The 25,658-nt window shown below is 35.3% G+C and overlaps 1 protein-coding gene across 2 annotated transcripts; it reads left to right on the top strand.

The window, feature by feature from the left end:
• The first annotated feature begins 925 nt into the window (after positions 1-925).
• LOC148596951 (uncharacterized) lies at positions 926-23,795 on the top strand. 2 transcript variants are annotated; one of them, XM_088562980.1, is made up of 6 exons: positions 926-1,004; positions 12,448-12,513; positions 14,141-14,312; positions 15,035-15,222; positions 20,381-20,494; positions 21,095-23,795. In XM_088562980.1, exons 2-6 carry the CDS (start codon positions 12,450-12,452, stop codon positions 21,649-21,651), a joined length of 1,095 nt encoding a protein of 364 aa, XP_088419106.1. In that variant the 5' UTR covers positions 926-1,004; positions 12,448-12,449; the 3' UTR covers positions 21,652-23,795. The 2 variants fall into 2 exon arrangements, with proteins under 2 accessions (XP_088419106.1, XP_088419105.1); XM_088562979.1 differs by lacking the exon at positions 926-1,004 and adding an exon at positions 7,423-7,514.
• Positions 23,796-25,658: the final 1,863 nt, after the last annotated feature.

Genomic DNA, 25,658 nt, shown 5'->3' with positions numbered 1-25,658 from the left:
CTTAAAACATCACACAGTGTTTATAACATAATATATATAAGATGTGCACTTCATACGATTGGAAATAAAATTATTATTTCCCCTACATTTTTAGAATGTTGAACTTCGTAATTCTCACTTCATCTTGTGGACGCTACCTGTTTTGTTTAAAATATCAAACCAATACTATTTAAACTTTGCTCTGTATTTCTACCAGGCGCGTAGCTGCCGTTAGGCAAAAAAGCTTTTGCCTGCACTTAATTTTGTCAATTTTGTTTTCTTTTTTCTTCTTTTTCTTTTTTTGAGATAAAATACATCCAGGAGAGGCATAAATGATGCTCTAAAACGCTACCTCGGCGGAACTTCGCCCCCTCCCCCTACCAGGGCTCTGCCCTGGACATGCTGGGGGCCTTAGGCGGCCCCCAGACCCCCTACCGTAAATTTGCCTACACTTCAATTTGACCTCAGCCACGCACCTGTCTACCTTCCATAAAAAGAAAGCGTAACTTAATTAGAGTAGACCTGCTTTCAGTGCGTGAACACACATTACCATTGTTTCATTTATGTGTAAACAAAGCTTGAGTGAATGTGTCCATGAATATTTTTATAACCGATGCATTTTATCACAAAACATTTAATTTGACCCCCCCATTTTCACACATTCACAGAACAAACAAGATAAAATGCAACTCTAAAATCGATTTGTCCTTATTGCAGGACACATATAAATTACGTAACCATATTGTGTTCTTTTCCGCAACGAGTATCGCGTGAAATTGAACAACCATTAAAAGAGTGCAATAAACAATTGAAAAAAAAAAGACATAAATGTAATTCTTCATAAAATTATAAATCTTATATAACGAAAAAAGCTTTTCTTCCACGAAACCAATTACCTCGAATTAATTGATAAAACGGTTAACCTGTTGTGAACCTCTTCTGTAAAAGGTTGATATTTAGGACATCCTTGAAACAAGTGGTGTGTATTTCTATATAAAATTCATACAGCAGAAGTCCACAAGTCCGTAAGTAGTCGCCAACCAAAATGTTTATTTGTATGGTCCGAAGGGTAATTAGTACGATGTGACATTGGCCGACAAGTAATTAATTACATTGTAGTCACATATGCAAATCACAAAAAATTAAATTTCATTGATTATTCGTGGCTTGGAATCTCTTTGAATATTGTGTCGCATCAACAATTAAATTCTTCCAATACAACTGATCGGACATACTCTTTGTCTCCAATGCTCGTCCGTCCATCTTTTAAAAACGTATTGATACATGTACCACCCTGTGGTCGTCCTGGTCAGTGGCGTCGTTGGAGTCTATATATTAAGGATGACTTTCTAGGGTAAAACTTGTCCGATCTTTTTGAAATTTTAAAACGTTGTTCCTATGGACATGGCGGAGCCCTATAGTGTTTGGTGATTTTGACCCACCTATTTAAAATAGGGGCGAACATTGAAGGGGAAAAATGGTGTGATCAATTATTGGTGGTCCGAATGTCAATCTGTACGGAACGCCAGATTAACACAATCATATTCAAATAAAATGTATCTTTAAATAATTGGAGATATGTTAAATTGAATTGTACCTATATTTAACAGAATTGAAGCTTAAAATTTCTTTATTAATTTGATTGATTGATTACTTGTGTTTAACGCCCAAGCCGCAGCAATATTTCAGATATTTCCGCGCGATGACCATGAAATGGATGATAAAATGAGCATGACAGATGGTGAAATGAAAAATGGGATAGGACACAAGGATAACAGGGTCGAAATAATTTTTATTCCCAACAGAAATAGGGAGAGGGGGTCGGGTCAGTCAATTTAGCTTCCTGCGGCGGAGCGCAAAGGTTCCTACTCTTTTCGAATATCACCACAGGGTTTTTTTTGTTAACTTGCGAGGAACGTTACGTCTTTCTTAACATGTTGAACCACTATGGTTCGCGGTCAGGTTTTCCGTACAATGGCCGTACAATATCCCAGTATGTACATTGTAGCTACTCCTACAACGTAAGGTTGGAATTCCGCTCCTCCACCGGCATATACATGTATTCCAACTTAAGTCAGAAAATACTTATCAGACAACCTTTAGCATTGCTGGAGTACAGTTTAGTATGCAAAGGGTATCCCATTCTACCGCCTGGGGTATACAACCCAGTTGCTTTGTGGGCAGAGCACCCCAGCCCCCGGCGAAAGTTCTGAGCACCTATTACGGTAAGCATAGCGCTGCTGCGGGCCTATCTTTTTTACACCTGGACCTGCACGCGGCTTAATTTGAAGATTGGTATATAAATTGATTCGAATACCTATTTTCATATGAATTGGACCTACAGTTGCGATCACTTCTAACCTGAGACTTCGATTATGTCAGGATTCGATGTCATATAACAGCTAGTTCTAAACTGTCAGAAACTGTTCTAACCCCCAACACACCTAGTCAGGGTCTGTCAGGGCTTTGGACCAGCTGTCATGGGTCTTTACACTCTCCTATCAGGAACTGTTCTAGGTAGAACAAATACGTGGATTAGAAGAGTGCCTGACAGATTCTGATATAGTCACTAGGTCGAGAACACTTCTCTGACCGAATTACTTAGGGTGCATGTACTTGATTCTGAAAAAGAAAGGCGCTGCATCCGAATCCCGATTCGTACGACGGATAGGAAGACTTGACGTGTTTGAACTTTTTTTTAAATTGTTGACCTGACTTGAATGTATGGCATGTAGTACAAAAAAAAATTGTCTGCCGTACCTGCTACACCCCTGACTTTAACTAATTTGGACTGATTCTTTTGTTGTTGCAGACACCAGTATGATACATAGTGCCTATATTAACAATTTGAAACATTTATACAGAATGTTTAGACTTTTATGAAACTTAAAAGTGGTTGCACTTATACATTTTGAAGTTTTATAGCATTTTTGAAGAATTTTGACTGAAATATATAAGTCGCAGTCATCTACATGATAATTATATTGAAAAAAGTAGCATTTTATACTCTCACGGAAATTTAAATGTGTGCATACTCATGCATTTTGCATAAATATGTCAATTTCAAGAATTTTGACTCAAATTAACCTGTTACAGCCACCTACATGATAATTATATTGAAAAAATTAGCATTTTAGTCATTAATTTTAGACCCTCGTGGTAATTAAAAGTGCTGACACTTACACGTTTTGCAGTTATATAGCATTTTTGATTGATTGATTGATTGATTGTTGGGGTTTAACGTCCGAGCAGCAATATTTCAGCTATATTCAGACGATGAACATGAAACGGATGATAAAATGATTATGAAATGATGAAATGAAAGACGGGATGGGACACAAGGACAGTAGGGTCGACGAATTTTGATTGCCACTAGCAAAAGGGAGGGATGGGTAAGGTCGGGCAATTTAGCCTCCTGTGGCGGAGCGCAAAGGTTCCTACTCCTATCGAATACCACAGCAGGGTTCTTTAACGTGGCATCTTTCCCAACACGGTGCACCACTATGGTTTGCGGTCAGGTTTTCCGTATTATAGCCTGACAACCCCAGCATGTAACACGCCAGGGGTACCCCATTCCACCACCTGGGGCACACATCCCAGTTGCTCTGTGGGCAGAGCGCCTAGCCCCCGGCTAGGTTTCTGAGCACTATTTAGTCGCCTTTTACGACAAGCTTAGCGCTGCTGCAGGCCTATTCTTTTAACACCCGGACCTGCACGGGGCTAGCATTTTTGAAGAATTTTGACAAATATATGTGTGGCAGTCACCCACATGATAATTATATCGAAAAAAGTATCATTTTAGTCATTAATTTTTATAAATTAGACTCTCATGGAAATTAAAAAAAGTTTGTGCACTTTTGCATTTTTCAGATATACTTCAATTTTAAGCATCTTGATTCAAATAATTTGTTGCAGCCACCTACTTGATAGTTATATTGAAAAAAAATAGCATTTTAGTCAATTATTTTAGACCATTATGGAAATTAAAAGTGTGCACTTATACATTTTGCAGGTATATGGCATATTTAAAGATTTTTGATTGAAATATATGTGTCACAGCCACACACAGGATAGTTATATAAAAAAAATAGGCATTTTAGTCATTAATTTTAGATCCTTATGGAAATTAGAAGTGCTCACGCTCATGCATTTTGCCAGAATATGACATTTTTAAAGAATTTTTACTCAAATTAAAGTGTCACAGCCGCCACATGATAGTTATATTGGAAAATTTAACATTTTAATCATTAATATTAGACCCTCATGGAAATTTCAAAAAGCTCCCACTCATACATTTTGCAGGTATATAGCATATTTAAAGAATTTTGACTGAAATATACATGTGTGGCAGTCACCCACATTATAATTATATTGAAAATATTTTCGTTCCGTTTTTTTTTGGATGGTCTTTGGCTCTATATTTGCTAGATGTTGGTCTACAATCAGTCTTGTCAAATCCAAATATTGTCTTGTTGATATTTTTAATTTTGTTTTGTTTCATTGCAAATGCTGATTTCTAAAAGTTTAAGTAAAAAAAGTGTACAAATGCAAGTCATTTTATACATTATTAATATATCACAATTTATTTGGTTTCTTAATAAAATTTACTAAACAAATGATGAAAATAATGGGACAAAATTGTGAGAAAACTGTATTTCAATATTGGATCAAATAAATTTAATCACTTTCTGTATACTGTATTTGCAATCAAATAAAAAAAAAACTGTTCAATATTTGCCTTGATCCATGACATCTCAAGAGAATATAAAAGGGCATAACTAAGGGATAACGACAAGACAAAGAAAATATAGTTATATATATATACAACGTAAAATAACCAAAAGAATTCGTACATAAAAACAAAAGTAAACGAGCAACCCCAACTCCACTAAAATTTGGGAGTATGGGCCAGGTACACCTGTAAGACAAAATACAATGTACCATGTGGATGGAATCTTATCATGTGGAGATCATTTCACATCATTTTTTTCCGGAGGATATTATTTCACTATGTAAAATGTTCCACACCTATTAAGTTGTTTCCACTACCTGATATTTATTATGCAAATAGCTAGAGGTATTCTTAATTGTATAGAGGATATTATTTCATACTACAGAATTAAATAATATCCAGAAAATAGTTCACATAGAGTGAACAGAATTCTTAATTGTACACAGGGTATTATTTCATACTATTAAGTAATATACTGAATACATTTCACATATTACGACTGAACAGAAGTCGTACTCTTGATAAAATCGATTATATTTATCAATAGACCCTTTTGTGCTAACGTTAGGGTAGTCAATGAGCATGCGTAGAGCATGCTCAATATACACTTCCGCGAGGAAAATTCGTTTGTTCTACCCAAGCTCTACCTTGCGGAAGTGTATATTGATCATGCTCACCAACTTACCACAAAAGGGTCTATTAAATATTCTGGTTGAAAAAGTCTGCGTAAAAATCCCATAAAATATCATCCAGGTTACTTATTAATATCTGAAAATATCTAAAAGCATCCTGGATAACGTCATATCTAAAATCTCCAAATCGTTAACACCTAACACTGCGAACTCTTTTTACCCAACAACAAACCAAACCTCGCTTGTTTTGTAGTACCCCTAAAGAAAACCCTTTCAGACACTTGTGTGTTTAATCATTTTAAAGTTGAGTATGGAAACAATTTAATAATAATGGACAACATTTAAGGACGTAGACCTAGAGTAAGGGACACAACTCTTACAAATCATTGGAACGTTTTTATTCAGTATTTTCTATCAATCTCATGTAAGCATCTAAGTAACTTAGACTAATTTCGACTTCATTCTGTTTCAAATGAAAGCTTGATAGGCTTTGGTGAAATTGAATATGACACAAGCATATCACTGATTTCAAGAGTTATGTCTCTTACCATAGGTCTACCTCCTTAACTATTATATAATATCCCGGATTAATTAAATTTGATATTTTTTTTAGCTGGTGGAACGTATTAACCTCATCGTGTCATAGTTTTCCTTTCCTCTTTCATTTAACTCGGTGGGTGTTTCTAGAAAAGCAGAGGACCCTTACCCTACCGGTGCACCAGGTCCACGCTTCCAGTTTTTAGTGGAATCCGAGTTGCTCATTTGCTTTTGTTACTTTGTATGTATGATTTTAGTTACTATATGTCGTTGTTGTGTATGTCTGTTTTCCACGTCTGGTCTTTGTCTCTTGATTACATTCCTTTGGTTGCCGCTATAACCTTGGTTCCCTTGATTATGTTTTCACACAAGATATTATTGGATGTTACACACTCGTAGGATAAGCCTCAAAAGCTATTTAGAAGTAATAAGCAATAGTTTTACAAATCATTTCATACAAGTCTTTCTTGTGGATGCCCTCCATAAAATGCATTTGTAAGTTTATGTAAGTATCAATTAAGTTCCTTAGTATTGATCGAAAGATTTACAAAAGGAAGCTGCGGCTAATCCGGGATTCAAAATATTCTCTCAAGTAAACTATCAATGTAAAACTGTTCATGTGTTCGTTTGTGACAAATAACCATTTCTTTGAAAATTCTTTTAACTATATATTGCTTCCTGAGTATATATTTTATATGTTTTAAACACAAAATATATTCAATGCATGGGCCCTTCGTTTGTCTCGCTTATAAAGGCAGGGGAGATTCAGGCGGGGCGTTGCGGGCGTGCACCCTCACTGAAATTTGCAAAACATGGGTTGTCAGAGATAGATTTTGGCGCTTTTAGGTTGAAACTTTAATTTCTCGCTAATTTTACCACAAAAGATATCCACATTTCACCCACTGTAGAAGAATATTTCAAAATTTAACCTAAAAAGAAATTTACTGTGCGCCTCCCTAATCTAAAATCCCGGATGCGCCCGTGAAGGGTACCTATCACTTCATCTTGTGGACGCTGCCTGCTTTGTTAAAGTATCAAACCGATATTATTCAAACTTTGCACTGTATTTCTACCATCCACTAAAAGAGAGCGTTAGTTAATCAATGTCTGCGTTCAGCACGTAAATAAATATTAATTACCGTTGTTTTATTTATGGGTAAACAATGCTTGGGTGGGTGCATGGCTCATAGATAATTTTCCTATTTAGTTTTTATAACCGATGCCCTTTATCATAAAACATTTCATTTGACCTCCACAAATTCACACATACACAGCGCAAACAAGATAAAACACAACTCTAAAATAGATTGTCCTTTTTGAAGGACACATATAAATTACGTTACCATGATCAACCATGTGTTCTTTCCCGCAACGGGTATCGCGTGGAATGGAACCACTGATCATTAAAATAATGCAATAAGTAAAAAAAAACCATGTTATTCTTCACGAACTTATAAGTCTTAAATAAGAAAGAAAAGCTTTTCCTTCACAAAAGCAAGAACCTGGAATTAATTGATAAAACGGTTATCCTGTTGTGAACCTCTTCTGTAAAAGGATCACATATCTCTGGTACATTTAAGTTACAGAAAGAAGTGTGTATCTTTGTATAAAATTCATGTATACAGCATAAGTCGGTAAGTAGCTTCATATATATGGTCAGACGGGTCTTTAGTAAGAGGTGACATATTTAATTACCTACATGACATTAATTTGCCACATGCAAATCGCAAACTTTAAATATTATTGTTTATTTGAGATTACGTTGTTTAGATTCTCTTTGAATACTGTGTGTTGAATTGTGTTGCCTCAACAATAGAGTTTTACGACTACTTTAGATGGGAAATATTTGTTGTTTCCAATGCCCGTCCGTCCGTCCATCCATCCAACCGTTCTGATACGACTTTTTTTTTTGCTTGTACATTTGTATAATGTATAATATCACCTTGTCATCGTTGTGGTCAGTGGCGTCGTTGGCGTCTGTAAACTTTATTTACGACAACTTGAGTTTGTTTGTTTGTTTGTTTGTTGGGGTTTAACGTCCGAGCAGCAATATTTCAGCTATATCCAGACGATGACAACTGATCCAATCTTTTTTGAAATTTTAAACCATTGTTCCTATGGACATGACAGAGAGCCCTATAGGTTTTGGAGGTTTTGCCCCACTTTAAAATAAGGGGCAAAAAGGAGAAAAATGGGTGTTATCATTATTCATTGTTGGTCCGAATATCAACCTGTATGGAACGCCAAAATAACTTAATTATATTCAAGTGGAGATAGGTTGAATTGATTTGTACCTATATTACATGAATTGAACACGCAGGAGGATATTTGAAGATAGGTATATAAATTGATTCATACCTATCTTCAAATGAATTGGACCTATGATATTCAAATGAATTAAAAGATAGATCCAATTCATCTGAGGATCCATGTAGGTTGAAATAGATTGCACATAGATCTTCAATTCATTTGAACGTGAGTATATTATGACGTTACACGCGCTATTGCATCATATGCGGTTACGTCGGAATTCGACGTTTAGTAACACCTTTCGTTTCTTGCTTGCTTGCTCATTGAAATACGTTTACAGTATAGCGAAATATACAATAATTGTAGGATAAGTAGCAATTGAAACATCTTACACATTTCTTAAAAAATCGAAAAAGAATAATTAAATTTGTTATAAGTACCACCGGTATATTAAATTTGCACATGCATGTGCAGCGCAGCGTGGAATGCAACCGCAACATATATGCAGAGTCTATTTGTCTAGAGAGGGAACATTGCAACTTTTACCTAAGATAAGTTAAAGTGTGCATTTTGATATACATGTATGATTTTATGTTACATATACCAATAGCAGAATACAACTAAGTATTTGGATTGAAAGAGCTATCTATCAGAAAATCGGACTTTCATAGATGGCCGCTCATTGATGAAGATTTTCATTTCTATTGCTCATTTGCGCCTTCTGAAATGAAAAAAAAGTTTATGACTATTTTCAATTTTCATTCTATTAGCATTCTGATTTTCTATACTTTTTTTGAAGTTCTGTCAACTCTATGCTGTGTTTAAGTCATTCTTTTCCGATCAAATTCCTTGTGTCTAAACTAAGAATTTATTCAATTCTTTTTTGTTTATTCATTTGTTTATCAATAAGACAAAATAAAGATATTTTTAGTCGTTTTCGATTTATTTGTCTTTTTTCAGTTGCATGTTCTATACTAGTAATTGCAGAGATGATATTAAATGTCTGGTTCTTGTTATCTAAAGCGGAAAATATTTCCATTTTATTCCCCCAATTCCCGATCGACGGAGAACGTTCGAAAAGTGAAGATTTGACAAATCGCTAAATAATTGTTTTCGAATTTTATTCGTTTTAAACAGTTTCAATCATGAAAAATGAAATATGTGAATTCCCAATTGCATGTACAATTATAAAGTATCATTATTTCATAGAAGAAATTGCCAATTGATTGTAGAATTACGTTGGAGCATGAAATTTTCTCAACGAATGCGAAAATTTTGACCAGACATTTCCTTATACATTTTCAAAAAGCCGTAACTTTTTTGTTCGTACTGAAAATTTTATCAAATGCCGACGCTGAAAGTATATATATGTACAAATGTACATTTACAGGAAATATAAATCGGAAAAGAATATTGTGTAAACAATAATTTACTTTAATAATAGAACTTGATTACTAAACACTTTTAGAAATCTGACCATTTACAAACGCTTTCATTTTTGCTTAAAATAAACGCAATTTCGATAATTTTCTCAAAAAGAACAAATGACGTTATTCTTCCATGAAAATTTGGAGAATTTCGTCCTCTGTGCAGGAGCGCGATTCAATATTTCAAGTTTTTTTATACTTACAGTCTGTGACACCTGATCGGCGGAATTTTGCATTTTTACCGGCTTTTGACAAGTATAATTGATTATAAAGAATCAGAAGGACCATTGGTGACAGTACTAATAGTATTCAGTACTAATAATTTGTCCTGATTCCTACAGAATGCAGCTTTCACATATTCACAGTTTTGATTGTTTACAATAGTCCTTTATAGTTAAGATAGGTGTGTTTTTTTTTTCAACACACACTAAATAGCGTGCCTAATGTCTATGCATAATTGATTTATACATATTTTCAAATCAGTTGTACCTAGATAAAATAAGCGGAATTAATGTTTGTTTGTTTGTTGGGGTTTAACGTCCGAGCAGCAATATATTAGCTATATTCAGTTGATGATGATGAAATTGATGATAAAATGAACATGAAATGATGATGAAATGACAAATTTTGATTGCCACTGGAAATAGGGAGAGGTGGGTAGGGTCGGGCAATTTAGCCTCCTGTGGCGGAGCCCTATGGTTCCTACTCCGGGAGAATACAACAGTAGGGTTCTTTAACGTGCGAGGAACGTGGCATCTTTCCCAACACGGTGCAGCACTATGGTTTGCGGTCAGGTTTTCCGTATTATAACCTGACAACCCCAGCATATAACACGCCAGGGGTACCCCATTCCACCACCTGGGGCACACATCCCAGTTGCTGTGTGGGCAGAGCGCCCTAGCCCCCGGCTAGAGTTCTGAGCACTATTTAGTCGCCTTTTAGGACAAGCTTAGCGCTGCTGCAGGCCTATTTTTGTCACACCTGGATCTGCACGGGTCGCGGAATTAATAATACGAACAGTTTTTTTAAGTAAATTGTGGAAATAACGATTTCGAGCAAAATATACATTATATTTTTCCAATTTTAGGATTTTTAATGGGTAACATTTTTGTAAAACTTGGTCTACATGCATTTTATTTCATATTTAAAGGGTGCGAACGTCCCCGCCTTCTCCGGATTCGTCATTGATATTAAAAGGACAACAGGCGAAAAATGAGTCGCACAACAGTGGCGAACCCAGAGGTGGGTGTCGGGGGTTGGCACCTCCATTTTATTGGCAAAATTTATGATTTTCATGTACAAAATTGACAAAAAATGGAAAATAATTTTCTAGCACCCATTCTTCTTAGCAACATCGGCTGGCACTCCTCCTTTTCAAAGTGTCTGAATCTGGCCCTGCACAACATAATAGACCATTCTGTTGTAAGTTGGTGAGCATGCTCAATATACACTTCCGCGAGGTAGAGCTTGGGTAGAGCATAAGAATTTTCCTCGCGGAAGTATATATTGAGCATGCTCTACGCATGCTCATCGACTACCCCAAAGTTAGCACAAAAGGGTCTATTGGAACTCACTATAAAGTACATAAGAACTATAACTTGAGTAGTTCCTGATCCTGTATAACAATGCATACTACTCGGTGATGGCCAAGTCTGTCGGCGGGAGAATCTGAAAAGATCGATGGAGGTCGTTTGTCATATTGAAAACGGGTAATATATATCGGTCATTCAGTGGGTGCTGACTATCATTGACGTTACGACCTTGATCTACCGGGAATATACATGCATCCTTATCGTCGCATGTTTTTTATTTTTTTTTTTTTTTTGTCTAATGCACAACCATTTTTATACTGAGGGGGCCTTGCATTTCTTGATTTAAAGTTAATTATTCCAAATTTGAGCATTTTTTTACTGAGCCATGGACAGAAAAAAACATGAAGGTCAACTGATAAGGTACACTCCAGTGTGACTCTTTCTAAGGCGATATCATCAAAGCGAAGATAAAAACATGGTCACTACAAAATTGCAAATTTACATATTTATTTTTAATGTAACGGTTTCAAAGGAGACAATTTTTTAAAAGTAAAAAAGTATATTTTGTCATATTAACTGAGAAAATGTTCTATTAATTAATATATTTGTACATGTAGAATAGAATACATAACACATACAGCACACACACATTCTATCTTATTGGAATGAAAATTCACGACAGCTAGATGTTGGGCATCACGAAAAATTGACTCAGGATGGGAGTCGATGTGTACGGTATCTGTACGAACAATCTAGCAGGGGTGACAGCTGGTGTGTATATTTACGGTATCACGAGAAATTGACCAGGGACGAGAGCTGTTATATACAAGCTAGGTATCACGAAAATTGCGTGAATAGGTGTGTGAGCTGATGTGCACGGTATCACGAGAAATTGACCACGGGTGTGAGCTGGTTTGTATGGCATCACTAGACATTGACCACGGTGTGAGTCTTATTATCTAAGATTAGAGCTGGTGTGTACGGTATCACGAGATATTGACCCGGGATGAGAACTGGTATGTACAGTGTCACGAGAAAATTGACCATGTATAGATGAGAGCCGATGTATACGGTATCACGAGGAAGAGCCGGTATATTGACCAGGGATGAGAGCTGGTGTGTACGGTATCACGAGGAAGAGCCGGTATATTGACCAGGGATAAGAGCCGGTGTGTACGGTATTACGAGGAAGAGGCGGTATACACACAATGTATTGACCAGGGATGAGAGCCGGTGTGTACGGTATCACGAGGAAGAGGCGGTATATTGACCAGGGATGAGAACTGGTGTGTACGGTGTCACGAAAATTGACTAGGAACGAGTTGTCCCTAATAAAGTCGATGATTTTTTTCTTACAGAGATGGAAGAGATTAGCGCATTAAGGTCTAAACGAAAGATGGAAGTCGTTGAAGTACAAGATGAAGGTAATGATGGTATAATAAAATGTACTATAGAATTAGAATATATAGAGAGAGAGTTAAGGAGGTAGACCTAGGGTACGGGACATAACTCTGGAAAATCATTGTCAATGATATATTTGTATCGTATTCAATTACACCGAAGCCAATCAACCTTTCATCTGAAACAGAATGAAGTCAGTCCAAGTTACTTTGATGTTTACATGAAATTGGTGTATAATGGTGAATACAAACATTCAAATGATTTATAAGAGTTGTATCCCTTACCCTGGGTTTACTTCCTTAAGACCTTACGATGATCTCTGAAAGTATTATTATTTTGTATTATGGTTTTGTTTTGTTCCGATTCCTTTTTCTATACCTGAAGCTGGTATGGATGAGGCAAAATCTTCACAACAAAAACAATCTCGTTGATTCTGAGCATTGCCGGGATAGGCCGAGGATGTACTGATTGCATCCGATGGTAAACATAGCCAGTACACGTACGTGTATCATTTATAGTTATGTAGTAATTTAAATACAAATAAAAAGAAAACCTAAGACAGAAAATTGGTTTAATTAGAGACCCTCTAGCAAAATAGAGTTGAAACTGTCTTTGCTGAACCACGAATAAGACGAAAACCTGTCTAAACCAGGCACTTTCTTACCATGTAACACCCTGTTTTTTTTTTTAAATTATCATGATCCTTGGAAAACGGAACACAGGTTCCATTGTGTTATAAAATCACGACCATTATCCTTCTCAGATGGTACGTGCATATTCGCTATTTCAAAGCTTTAAATACGTTACCCACGATGAGCGTACTCCATTGAATAGTCAGCGTATGTGGCTTGAATCATGCCCTGTAATCGCAATTTTCGTGCATAAGAACCACTTTCTTCTTCGGAATATAAGGACATTTAAGAAAAAGGACAAAATATCAGGCAAAAATTTGATCCTTAAGCCACACGCTTAGCTATGATAATTTTTTGAAATCGATTTTTTCAGCTTCTGGCAAATAACATTTTTCATTAATGATATATACTAAATTACTATTTTTAAGTAAATGCCAAATGATTGTAATAGCCATCATTGCCTTATCAAACAAGAAGGTTCTGGTAATATTCTATGATGTTCTTGTGATTTTACGGAAAACTTATTCGTCCCAAAAGGAAAGAAGAAATATGTCCCGTAAGAAAAATGAAAACGCCAAACTGATTGTAGAAGCAAATAACGAAAATTTAAAATAAAAAGTGTGATGATTTTAATACTAAATTAATGTTATTTTGCTAAAAGTTATAATTGTTCAGCAAAGTAACACTCAAGATGTGATGATTTGTTAGTAATGCCCTTTTTTAATTTCTTGTATTTTCAGATTGTTTCTTAATTTCAATAAAATAGTATTCTCTTAATTTGAAGCACCGTCACTTTTTCGGAGTCTTGCAAGATTGTACCACTAGCTAAAAACGACTTTTCCTTAATAGTTTGCCTAGCCTATACATGTATTCCTTAAGTTCTGTTACGCTTTCATTTACGAACATCGTGCGTGACGGCTAAGATAGCGAACTGATTCACATGTGCGCACTTGCATTAGGGAGCGGTCTACTGAGGAGATTTAATCATGAAATGGTAGATTCTGTCTTATTGTTGCAGAGAAAATGGATTGTGATAAATTTGCTGAGAGATTTTCAACAATAGTGAACCACGGGTTTGTTGCCCTGGAAATAGGGATCGGACACCGGCTAGGCTTGTTTGTTGCGCTGAAGAAGTTCACAACCCCGGTAACGTCACAGGAACTCGCTGATGAGTGCAAACTAAAAGAGAGGTGATTGTTGTTGACTAGATATTTAAATATAAGAGAAAAGGTATGGTGTAGATATAAAAAAGACAACAACTTCACTGGGATTAAAATGTCAGCCATTGGTCCCCAATGAACGACGAGGAAACCCCCACACCACCGGTCAGACGGTAGCCGGTCTGAAAACATCGTCACACACATGCACAACAAAGAGCCGCCTGTACATGTATAAATGTACATGTATAAATGAAAATCTGAAAAAGAAAATATGCAGGATGCAGATTTAGACCGTAAAATTTATGGTTGATTTCACAGTCATTTGTTTCATATTAAAAGATAAATACAAATGCCTGTGGTTGATTTTAAAAAAAGGGCGAAAAAAAATCAGGATCTAATTTTACTCGAAAAAAAGCAGGATCGAAATTTTGATGCTAGCCCTCCCATAAATATCAAATGGTCGCTTGATCCTTAACTCGGTGAGTGTTTCAAGGAAAGCGTGCAAAGGATGCTTACCTTACCGGTGTACCTGGTCCATCCTCGCAGATGTTAGTGGATTCCGTGGATTGATTCTTTTGTATGTACATGTATTATTTTAGTTTCATGTTTTGTGTTATATGTACATGTATCTATTGTCGTTGTCTAGTCTGTCTTTACAATGTTCTCTTTAATGAGAATCCTGTTACATGTAATACAATTCGTCCGATAGCTATGTTTCATTGGCAAATATATTTTTTCGACATGTATTTCAGATACGTTCGCGAGTGGTTAGGTTGCATGACAGCAGCAGAAATTGTTTCTATAACGGACGATAATAAATACTTTATACCGGAGGCATGTAAACTATACCTAGAATTGAGCTATTTAGCCAGCGCGATGCCGACTATTGCCCAGAATCAGAAAGAATGTATCAACTGTTTTAAAAAAGATGGACCTAAAGGTATCAATATAGTTTCTGCGGACATCCAGACTTTTTGTCTGTCTACCTGTTAACTCTTTTTTTCTGTCTGCATACCACGTTAGATACTTTTTGTAGCATATCATTGGTTTTATGGACATTATAAAATGAAATTCGAAGTACATACGATTTTGAAATGGTCTATCGAGGAACTATTGTCACGTTTAGCGCACCTTCTATTTTTCTTGACATTTTTCGTAAGCCCGTGGGCTGGGAGGGTCCACCATGCACCCCCACTCATCAGCTTTTCAAGTACTTTTCTCGGATTCTCTTCCAGTATAAGTCTAATATTTCTACCCAAAAAAAAAAGCCGAATTTTTTTGTGTCTCAATTGTTCGAGCGTCTAATTCTTCCTAAGACATCATGTGTAATGATATATCATTACTAAGTTATATAAGTCTGAATTGGGTACATTGTGTTCTAACTTGTGTTTACTTAAATTGTCTTAACTTTTCTAAAAATGTCTGAAAAATACTCGAATTGTCTTGACCGAGTCTCTAGTCTCAACTAGTCTCGACCGTGTCTGGACTTGTCTTGACACAGTCTTGACCTGTCTCGACCATGATTTCACAAGTCTTAAGTTTTCCTAAAATTCTTTGTTACAAGTGTAACTACATGTGTATAAGGTTTAAATTTCATTCATATTTCTCGTCTTCAGTTTACTTGCAATTGGTCAATATTATACGAGTATACTAATAGTATATTACATGAATAATTCCACTCAGTATCTGTGTAATGTCACTAAAGACGCAACATACACGCGTGTCTTATATTAACTGTCAGCTAACTACCATGTGTCTAAATACATGTTTTTTGTTAAATTCTGAAAAAAATATTTAATTATAGAATAATAAGCCCCGATTAAGGGTTTTATAATATTGGGACTAAACCAAGAAAGGATGGCCTTAAATTTAGCGATAAAACATACGTGTAATATTATAAAGATTACTATATACAAAAACAGTAATATAAATGTACACATTGATAATTCATTATACAGGTATATGTGCATACACGAAGTCCCTTTTAATTTGATACAGGTCTATAACTATACAAATGTAAGGAAAGACATCTTTTACCTCTATACCCCCGCGTTACTGGCTCCTCTCTGACATCAGTAGACACATGTTCGTTTAAAATAAACTCGATCTAAGTTTTACACCGAAACTACCGTCTAAAAAAAGAATAGCTTATAAACCACAGAAACAACCTGCTTACATCTCAGATGTTTATGATGATGGTGTTTTGTTGTGAACAAATTAAAACATTCGATTTTATAATGCATAGCCAAACTAAAAGGAGTCAATAATTGCATGTTTTTGTTACATGTATATTGTTAAACATGTAACTTATTCCAATTTGCTGCCTCTTGTCTGCTTTTTACTAGATAGTTCATAAACCTTATGTATTGACAGATGTCAAACATGTACATGGAACCACAGAGGCTTATTGGCGTCAACCGAACTGTTTATTTCTAGGTTTTGCGTTATCATGCGAAGTTATGCATCTAAAACATTAACACGTAACAACCGCTACAGATTCTGAATACAAATCTCGTAATACTTATACAAGTTATAACAAAAAAAACGGACAGCCAGACACATTGTTTTCTGTGCAAGCGAGAGTGTGACCTTTTATTTTTCATTGTACGACTAGTTCAGGGCAGGGTCTGTTCGATTGGTAAAGTCGTTCTCGTTTTTTCTGTCAAGGGACGTTAAACCATATTAAATGGTCAGGCATTTGGATATCGTTATCGCATCCCACATCTCTCATATCTTCAATTCTTTTTAAAATGCTTAAAACATATTTTTTTGGTTTCTCTTCCGGCATTGCAAGTATGTGTTAACTTAAAATATATGATTATTCTGGATGGTAACTACTCATGTAGCATTTGCCAGTTTGCTTAAAGTACATTATAGATATATAGACATAATTATATCATGATATTTGAAAAACAATAGCAAATGTAAAAAGAGAAAAAAAAATGAAAGTGTAATTATCTTTTGAAATAAATTTGCAATTAGTTTTCTATTGCTCAAGTTCATCTGTATATAGATGTACTTAAGATAATTTATCGAAAAGTAATCGATTTTTTTAAAAAAAGATAATACTATTATTGACAGGCAGGAATTTAACCCATTTTCTTCTCTATATACATCCTGTTATAAACTATTTATTATTTCATAAACAACGCACACACAACATAAAAAAATACAAATAAAAGAAAAGAAAAGAAGAATTCTCTTATTTTTTATAATTAATCTATCACACGAACATTATATATCAACACAGATCTCTGTATAATAATGAAATAACGTTATCGTTTTATATGGTACCATGTTTATCACTTAAGTGATTCTAGCAGTACATGTAGGTATATTGTGATTTTGAGGATCGTAATAAATGCCACGTGCCGGGCCGGTTGCACGGTATATTGTATATTGTGTGAATATAACGTGTGTACCCAGGACTCTTGCGTGGTGTTAAGATGCACCGAATAGCGATTCAGATCCTTTTTTTTTTAAAATAACTTCGGGCGGAACCGGAGTGTTTAAAAAAGACGGGCTTCAGAGGTTACTACGAAAGGGTTTTCAAGCTATAATCTGCACAATTTTGTTTCAAATTTATTTAAGTAATATGTGTATTGTGATTTCGAGGATCGTAATAAGTGTCACGTGCCAAACTGGTTGCACGGTATATTGTATATTGTCTGAATAATGTAAATAATCGTATACAATTTTCTCTAGTATAATGATGAATGTCACATACAGGTACCTAAATTATTATTTGGTCTTGTGTGTACCCACGACCACTGAGTAGTGTTCAGATGCACCGAAAAGCGATTCAGATCTTTTTTAAAAATAACTTCGGGGCTGAACAGGAGTATGTAAAAACGACGGGCTTCAGAGGTTACCACGAACGGGTTTTCAAGTTATAATCTGTACAATTTTGGTCAAAATTCTATATTTTCAGTTGTTACTGATTCAATTTCTCAGCACACTATTGCTGTTTAAATCTAAGAGTGTGTAGAATCTGTTATCTACTGTAAATGTTTGTATGCATGCATTGATTTAAATTAGGCAGAGTAAATTTTATTTAAATATTTTTTTCTGGTTAGTTATATTATTTCACAGGCAGCGGTGAAACATCAGATTTTTCAATTAAATTATTTTTATTTGACTTTCTTTTCAAATTCTTCCATCCAAACTTTTCTATTATCAATTTGATGTTTTCCATCTTGCCGAGCGGAGCCAGACTAAATTTCTTTTAAGGTTAAATTTTTGAAATATTTTTCTAGAGTGGGTGAAATGTAGGTATCTCATGTGGTAAAATTAGCGAGAAATTAAAGTTTCAACCTAAAACCGCCTAAATCTGCCCCTGACAACCCATGTTCAAATTAGGGGGCGCAGGCCCGCCACGCCCCCGCCTGAATCCGCCCCTGGTATGAATATTCTTTCCTATAGCCAAGATAATAAAATAACAGACTCCATAAAAATCATGCAAAAGACAATTCATGCATAAAAGAGGTACAGTAGTTTAATCTTTGAATTCTTAAATTAGGACTGTTTTCAGTCCTAAATTGTTAAAAAAAAACACTTCATTGGACTATGGTCATGGGATAATGGCAGATATGGAGTTTGTTGTGTGATTTTATGCAATGCGTATGTTTGCAGTAATAAATAAAATATTTTCATACTGCTATCTTTTCTTTACTTCAACATGTTCAGTTAAGGAACTATTATAATAAGATGACAAATCAAGACACGCTGAAAATTATTGAGATAAGTCGAGACTTGTTATGATTGTCGAAACTGCTTTAGAAACAAGTTAATCGAGACCAGTCGAGACTTGGAATAGATTATCGAGCATATAATTTAGAATGTGATGTGCTTTAATCTTTTGTAAGAGACTGTTTCATATTCATTTGAGACTGGTCAAGACTTTTTAAGACTGTTCGAGACTGTTCGAGACAGGTTGAGACTGGTGAAAACCTGGTCCAGACATGTCAAGACAAGATAAGACAAGTCGAGACACAGTCAAGACTGTTTTGAGATTTGTTTAAACATAGTGGGACTCGGTCGAGACAATCGGGGTATTTTTCAGACATATTTAGAGAAGTTAACACAAGTAAGAACAAAATGTACCCTGTTCAGACTTACATAACTTAGTGATATATAGGTATTATCGTGTAGCCCAATGTCGCAGCTTTCCAGTGGTAAGTTTTTGTGATTTATCGTTTTACAAAATTGAATTACCTTCCGAATGATACCAAATTTGAGACGTTTTTGTTGAGCAATTACATATGTATACAACTTGTAGGGTCGACTTTATGCGACTTTTTATGGGAAAATCGAATATCATATTTTTTGGTAATTTTTGATAAATTTTTACTATGAACATCGCCACAAGTCACCAAAAGAACCCTAGAAGTATTACATGTGTAATTGTGATATTAGAATATAAGTACTAGCAAATTATCCAACTATAGCCATTTTTATTGAAGCATGAATTTCCTGGGGGGTTTTGACATTGACAATAATGTCAATTTAAGCGTTTTTTCGATTAGGTAGGGGAACATTTTTATCATTTTATCCCATAAAAATGTAAGTTGCATGCAAGTTTATTGGTATCATTGGAAAGCTGAGATATTTGGCTGCCTGATGATATCTATGTACATATACTTTACTTCGTTTTGTAGAAAGAAAAAGTAAGAAGAGTAAAAAAAAAAACAATCAAAAATGGATTTTTTACCTCAACGAGGTATAAATAGTGACTATCAAATAATACCAAAATGCTAGTTATTTTTTTTTGTGAACAAAAAAACGGGAGGTAATAAGGGAACCTGAAAATAAGATTTTTTATGATGAGTGGGGTGCACAGGGGGTATCTGAGCCCACGTATTACGTCTTAGTTCACCTGTAATCACTGGCGGATCGGGGGTGGTGGGAGGTTTCTCGGAGCACAATTACTGGATGAGGACCCCCTTTTAATGAAATTCTGGATCATCATCTTCATAATATTGTGCATGTAAAAACCTGAAATGTAGTTCCACAATGTGACAGACATTTAAATTGCATAACTGTTTTATGCATGTACTATGCAGTGTTTATACACTATGTTTTCAACATTTGTTTTTCAGGTTATGATTATTCGATTAATTTTGATAATTTACTCTGGCTTGCTGAGGGTAAGACACAGTGTAACCGTCAATGGATAGATGAAAATCTTTTCCCTGTCGGACATATAGAAAAAGGTATTTTTTTATTTGAGTCAATTATTAGGGCACGATTCTCCTTTGGTTTTAGACAATATAGTGCGTGATCGCTTAACAATATAGTCATATGATTATAGTAATTATCACATAATGATTATCTTTCTGTTTGCATAGGATCAAAAACCTCACATAACATTCTTTAAAACCCAATATTGTTTTATTAAAATTATATTTGCAATCGCTTTCCATTACTTTTTGAATGCATGACTTCATGACATTTTGATGACTTCATATTGACCTGGTTTCACTTTTAACCTGAATTGATAATAAATAAAACAATTTCAGTCTTTAGAATTAGTTTTAGACCCTTTTGTGGTAAGTTGGTGAACATGCTCTTGATATACTTCCGCGAGGTATAGGACTTGGGTAGAACAAAATTTTCCTGGCGGAAGTGTACATGTACATGTATATTGACTACCCACAATAAGCACAAAAGTGTCTTATATTGTTTATGAATTTTGAAAGTCAATACTAACCTCGGCTTACGTCCAACAGCCAAGACTGTCCATATTTTTCAAACTTTCATCTACTATTAAAGTTATGTAGTCAAGTTATTTATTTTTTTTGTATCTGTTTTAGATGCTGTTTTTAATGTTCTTGACTTCGGCTGCGGAACAGGAGACCTCACCTTAAAGATTGCAGAGTATATTCCCAATGCCAAGGTAATTGGAGTGGACATAGACCAGAAAGCAATCCAGAAGGCGAAAGAAAACAAAGCAACGAATGGAATTCAAAATGTTGACTTCCTTCTCTTGAACGACAAAGGTCTTGACGAAAAATGGAACTCGCGTTTCGATTGGATAATGATGGTCGATGTTCTGCATGACCTGCCTAATCCGGAATCTACAATGGCGGATATAAAACGAGTTTTAAAACAAGGTGGGGTCATTTCTGCTATAGATCCGGCAGTAAATTCGGAACACAAAATGAATGTCGGCAATCCTCAGGCGGCCGTGTTGTATGTGTTCAGTACTTTGGCATGTCTCCCAAGCAGTATGTCTCGGGAACCAGCTGTTGGAAATGGGATAGGATGGGGAGTGCAGAATAAAATCAAGTTTTTAAAATCTGTTGGATTGCGCATTTTAAACGAGGACAGTCCAAATCTAAGTCTAGTTCACTGTGAGAAAGGCCAATAATTTGACAGTTTATTCAAACAACTGAAAAAATGCATAACCAGAAAGTTAAACCACTTGTCTATATGCTGTAATACTCTTGCAAAAATAGGGGAGTACTGACAGAAGCATACATCCGTACTTTCATCTTCCTTAGTTCCTGTTATCCGTTACTACGTCACTGAATGGAATTTAAGGAGGTAGATCTAGAGTAAGGGACACTACTCGTACAAATCATCGGAACGTTTGTATTCAGCATTTTACATCAATCTCGTGAAAGAATCAAAGTAACTTGGACTTATTTCATTCGGTTTCAAATGAAAGCTTGACAGGCTATGGTGAAAAATGAATATGATACAAACATACACTGACTTCATGAGTTATGTCCCTTACCTTAGGTCTACCTCCTTAATCAAACTGGTACATACATGTACTAGTAGTATTTATTAGATATTTCAGATATGCACCTTTTATTTTAGACTTCGACATGAATACAAACATGGACTTTTTAAACAGGGGATATATCTCGTGTCTGTACACTCCTATTCCACTGAATGGACTTTGATAAACTTTCACCGATTTTATTTTGAGGGAGAGAGTTTATAGCGAAACATTCACACATTGTCGCAACTGCTATGATATTTTGTATCGTGCTAGGCTTCTGGAACAGGGTTTTGTTGGTCCAAAATACTCCAAGTGAAAGCAATAGCACACTGACTGTGCGTACCTACTCCGATTACTACATCAAACAGGATATGATAAATACATGTCAAAATTCGAACGAAATTATTTTATTGTTATTTTTTTTACCAAGGTTTCCATTTTGACTCAGAATTGTTTGGTTTTTTTCGGCGCAAAAATATATACATTTCTTACGCATGTAAGCGTATTATTATTTTTTTTTATTTTACTTACAATACTTATTTTTTTAACCCTTCCTTATCAAATTATCTTTTCTCCATAATTAGGATCGGAAAATTTTAACGTACAGAGAAAAAAAACAAGCCCCCCTCCACCCGGAAGTTATATGGTCGTCCCTAAGCAAAGTATCATATCCTCATGCCAATGAACTTTTCAGGAAAAAAAATGGTTTCTTCTGCGACTAGCTACTATATTCGTCCTAGGTTTGGGAGGAGCTGATGAGATGATGTTTTACGACGACGATGACACACCGGCAAACGCAAAGTGAAGACATCAAAAGTTGAGAACTCGTTGAGGAAAAAAACTCCATTTATATACACTTGCAACAAACAATCTGACTGTTCCAGACATGCGGTGCGTTAATGACGTATTTTTGCAGGGATAGGTTTACTTCGACACATTTTAAATGTGTGAAAATATCATTTCCTGTTTGTTTGTGATTGATGATCCAGTGTTTTGTTTTGTTTTGTTTTTCTTTTTCTTTTTGTTTTTGTTTTTGGTTTTTTTTTTTTGGGGGGGGGGGGGTTGTTGTGGGGAGTTGAGGTTGGAGGGAAGGGGAGCTGGATTGAAACCCTTTAATTTTCTGAAAGTTTTGCTCCTTTCAGTAAAAAAGTGCATAATACATTCTTAAATTACTCAAAACTTCATGCGCAGTTATTTACATATAGAAGGGGGTTATTTCGATACGTTCTACGCCATTCCATGTCGGGATAGTTTCGTACCCGGCAGAAAAAAATTTAACAAAATAATGAACTTACAATACTTGTGTAGCACATGTACCGGGCAGTACGTCGATTGAGCATGCGCGAAGGGTATTATAACACGCGGACCAATGACGATCTTCGAATTTGGATATTTTAAAAAAAAAAATTGGTTTTCCATAGAAAAAGACTGTTTCAAAGATAAATTTAGGAACTACACAACACTACATTAATACCTCATATCACAAATATATTCCACTTTGTATGGTTTCAGAGGAGTTGCGGCTCAAAAAATTGGTCTCTTCCTTTAGTAGTATAGATTGAGGTTTTTCTATTGACATTTTGCATAATTATGTCTTTTGCAGGTTTTGTTTAGTTTTTTTTCAATTAGTAATTTTCCTTTTGTTCGCTTTTTATAGCTTTTTGCTGCATATAGACACACAATTAACAGTCATATTAACGTGACATCTTTTCGTCATTCATGTACCATGCAATTTTGGTATGACCATAAACCATGGATTTTGTTACAATAAATAATTGACTTTCTGATTATGCTTTTTATGCTATCTGTTATGCTCCGAACAGAATACCACTACGATTTCAGCGTAGATTATAAGACTTATGACTGCAATCTACGCTCTACCATTTTTAAATCCCCCTAAAATACCGATGTTATACGATTCATTTTCATGAAATACAGCAAAAAATACCCTTTGTCTTAAAGGAGCATAAACAGGTTTGTATGAGTTGTCGTTCTTGATTTGGTTGCATGATTAATGACTGATTTGTTCAACGTGTTATAGTTTTCCTTTCCTTTTTTCCTCTACCCCGGACTTGACCTTTATGAACAACCTGGCGGGTGTTTCTAGAAAAAACAAGGACGCTTACCCCTGGTACCCTACAAGTGCACCTGGTCCATGCTCCCAGTTCTTTAGTGGAGTCCGAATTGCTCATTTTCTTTTGTTACTTTGTATTATTTTAGTTACTTTAAGTTCCTTGTTGTGTTTGTCTGTTTTTCATGTCTGGTCTTTGTCCCTGGATTACATTCTTTTGATTTCCGCTAGAATCTTGGTCCCCTTGATTACTCTTTGGTACGAATTGGAGTTGGATCGAATCATCCAGATACCAAAACGATAAAGTGGGGTTGTTTTTATTGAGATGCACTATACCCAAGGTAATTTATACCGAAACGACTATAGTTACGTAAAATATATTTAATGTTTATGGTCCGAAAAAACACATCACTATTCAGTGGGATTTTTTTCACCTTGTATGAAATCTACACTTAGCCGTGTCTGTACTTTATATGGACTGGTACTTTACAAGGAAATTATATCCAAACAAAGAGAAAAGCAGTTTTTGACATTTAAAAAAATAATAATAAAAAAAAAATAATTACAATGATACATTTGTACAAATCAGCAAGGAACTCGACCAAAATAAAAAAAAAGTAACTTCATGATTTAGACTCTCACTGGTGACTGCCTACTAGTATCTGTAATTATAATGGTATTCTAAAGAACTCTGATTGTCGTCAATGTACCATTAACATGTAAACTTTATTACCCCTACCCCTCAACACAATAATTTATGTAACGATGGAATGATTATTAAAAGTGGCGGATACAGAGGATTGCTGTGGAAAAATTATTCAGACTCCCAGCCAACGAGTCTTTATCCTACCTTCTTATAAATACCATGTGATTGACGGAGAAACAGTAACTACCTATTTCAAAGTCTTTGGTGTGACTCGCCAGGTTCGAACCAACGAAAAATTAAACAATAAGTTGAAATTTTCTCATAATAATTAGCCTGAAACAAGTCTAAGTGTTGCGGATGCTGATCAACGGGTTGTGACTAAAAGAGTAATCAAGGGAACCAAGGTTATCTTGAAATAATCAGAACGCATTTCATTATGTACAGAATCCATTGTTGAAAACAGATGTGAACATGAAATTAAGTCATCTTCGATAGGGTATGTAAGTTTCATCACGTGACTCCATAGCTTCACCAGAATGGGTCATAGTTTAACCATTTAAATGCATTGAGATCTTTCATTTACAGACCGTTGAGGTCAGTATTAAAAGCAAAACATCTGTTCGTGTCAAAATAACGTGAGCAGAAAAGGCATAAAATTGAAGAATCGCATTGTAATGCAGCGCTTCCAGATCCTTGAAGTAATCAACGAAATGCAGATCAGTCTTCAGATTTCAATTAATTCCTCTTAAGAAAATGAAACCAGAACGAGACTTTCAACCCCTTTAGATATATAAGGGTGTTGAACGTAATGTTAAAGTATTCATCGAATCTTCGAATCCACGGAACAAAAACGAGGAAGTGTTTTCTTTTGTCATAAGTGGGGTTAAAGACATGGACTTAAGTTTTGGTCCTTATGTTCAAACCATGACA

The sequence above is a fragment of the Perna viridis genome, chromosome 15 (genome assembly GCF_037379345.1).
Source record: "Perna viridis isolate PV_CMFRI_1.1 ecotype Kerala chromosome 15, ASM3737934v1, whole genome shotgun sequence".
NCBI classification, from domain to species: domain Eukaryota; kingdom Metazoa; phylum Mollusca; class Bivalvia; order Mytilida; family Mytilidae; genus Perna; species Perna viridis.
This window is presented reverse-complemented; position numbering and strand designations above follow the sequence as displayed.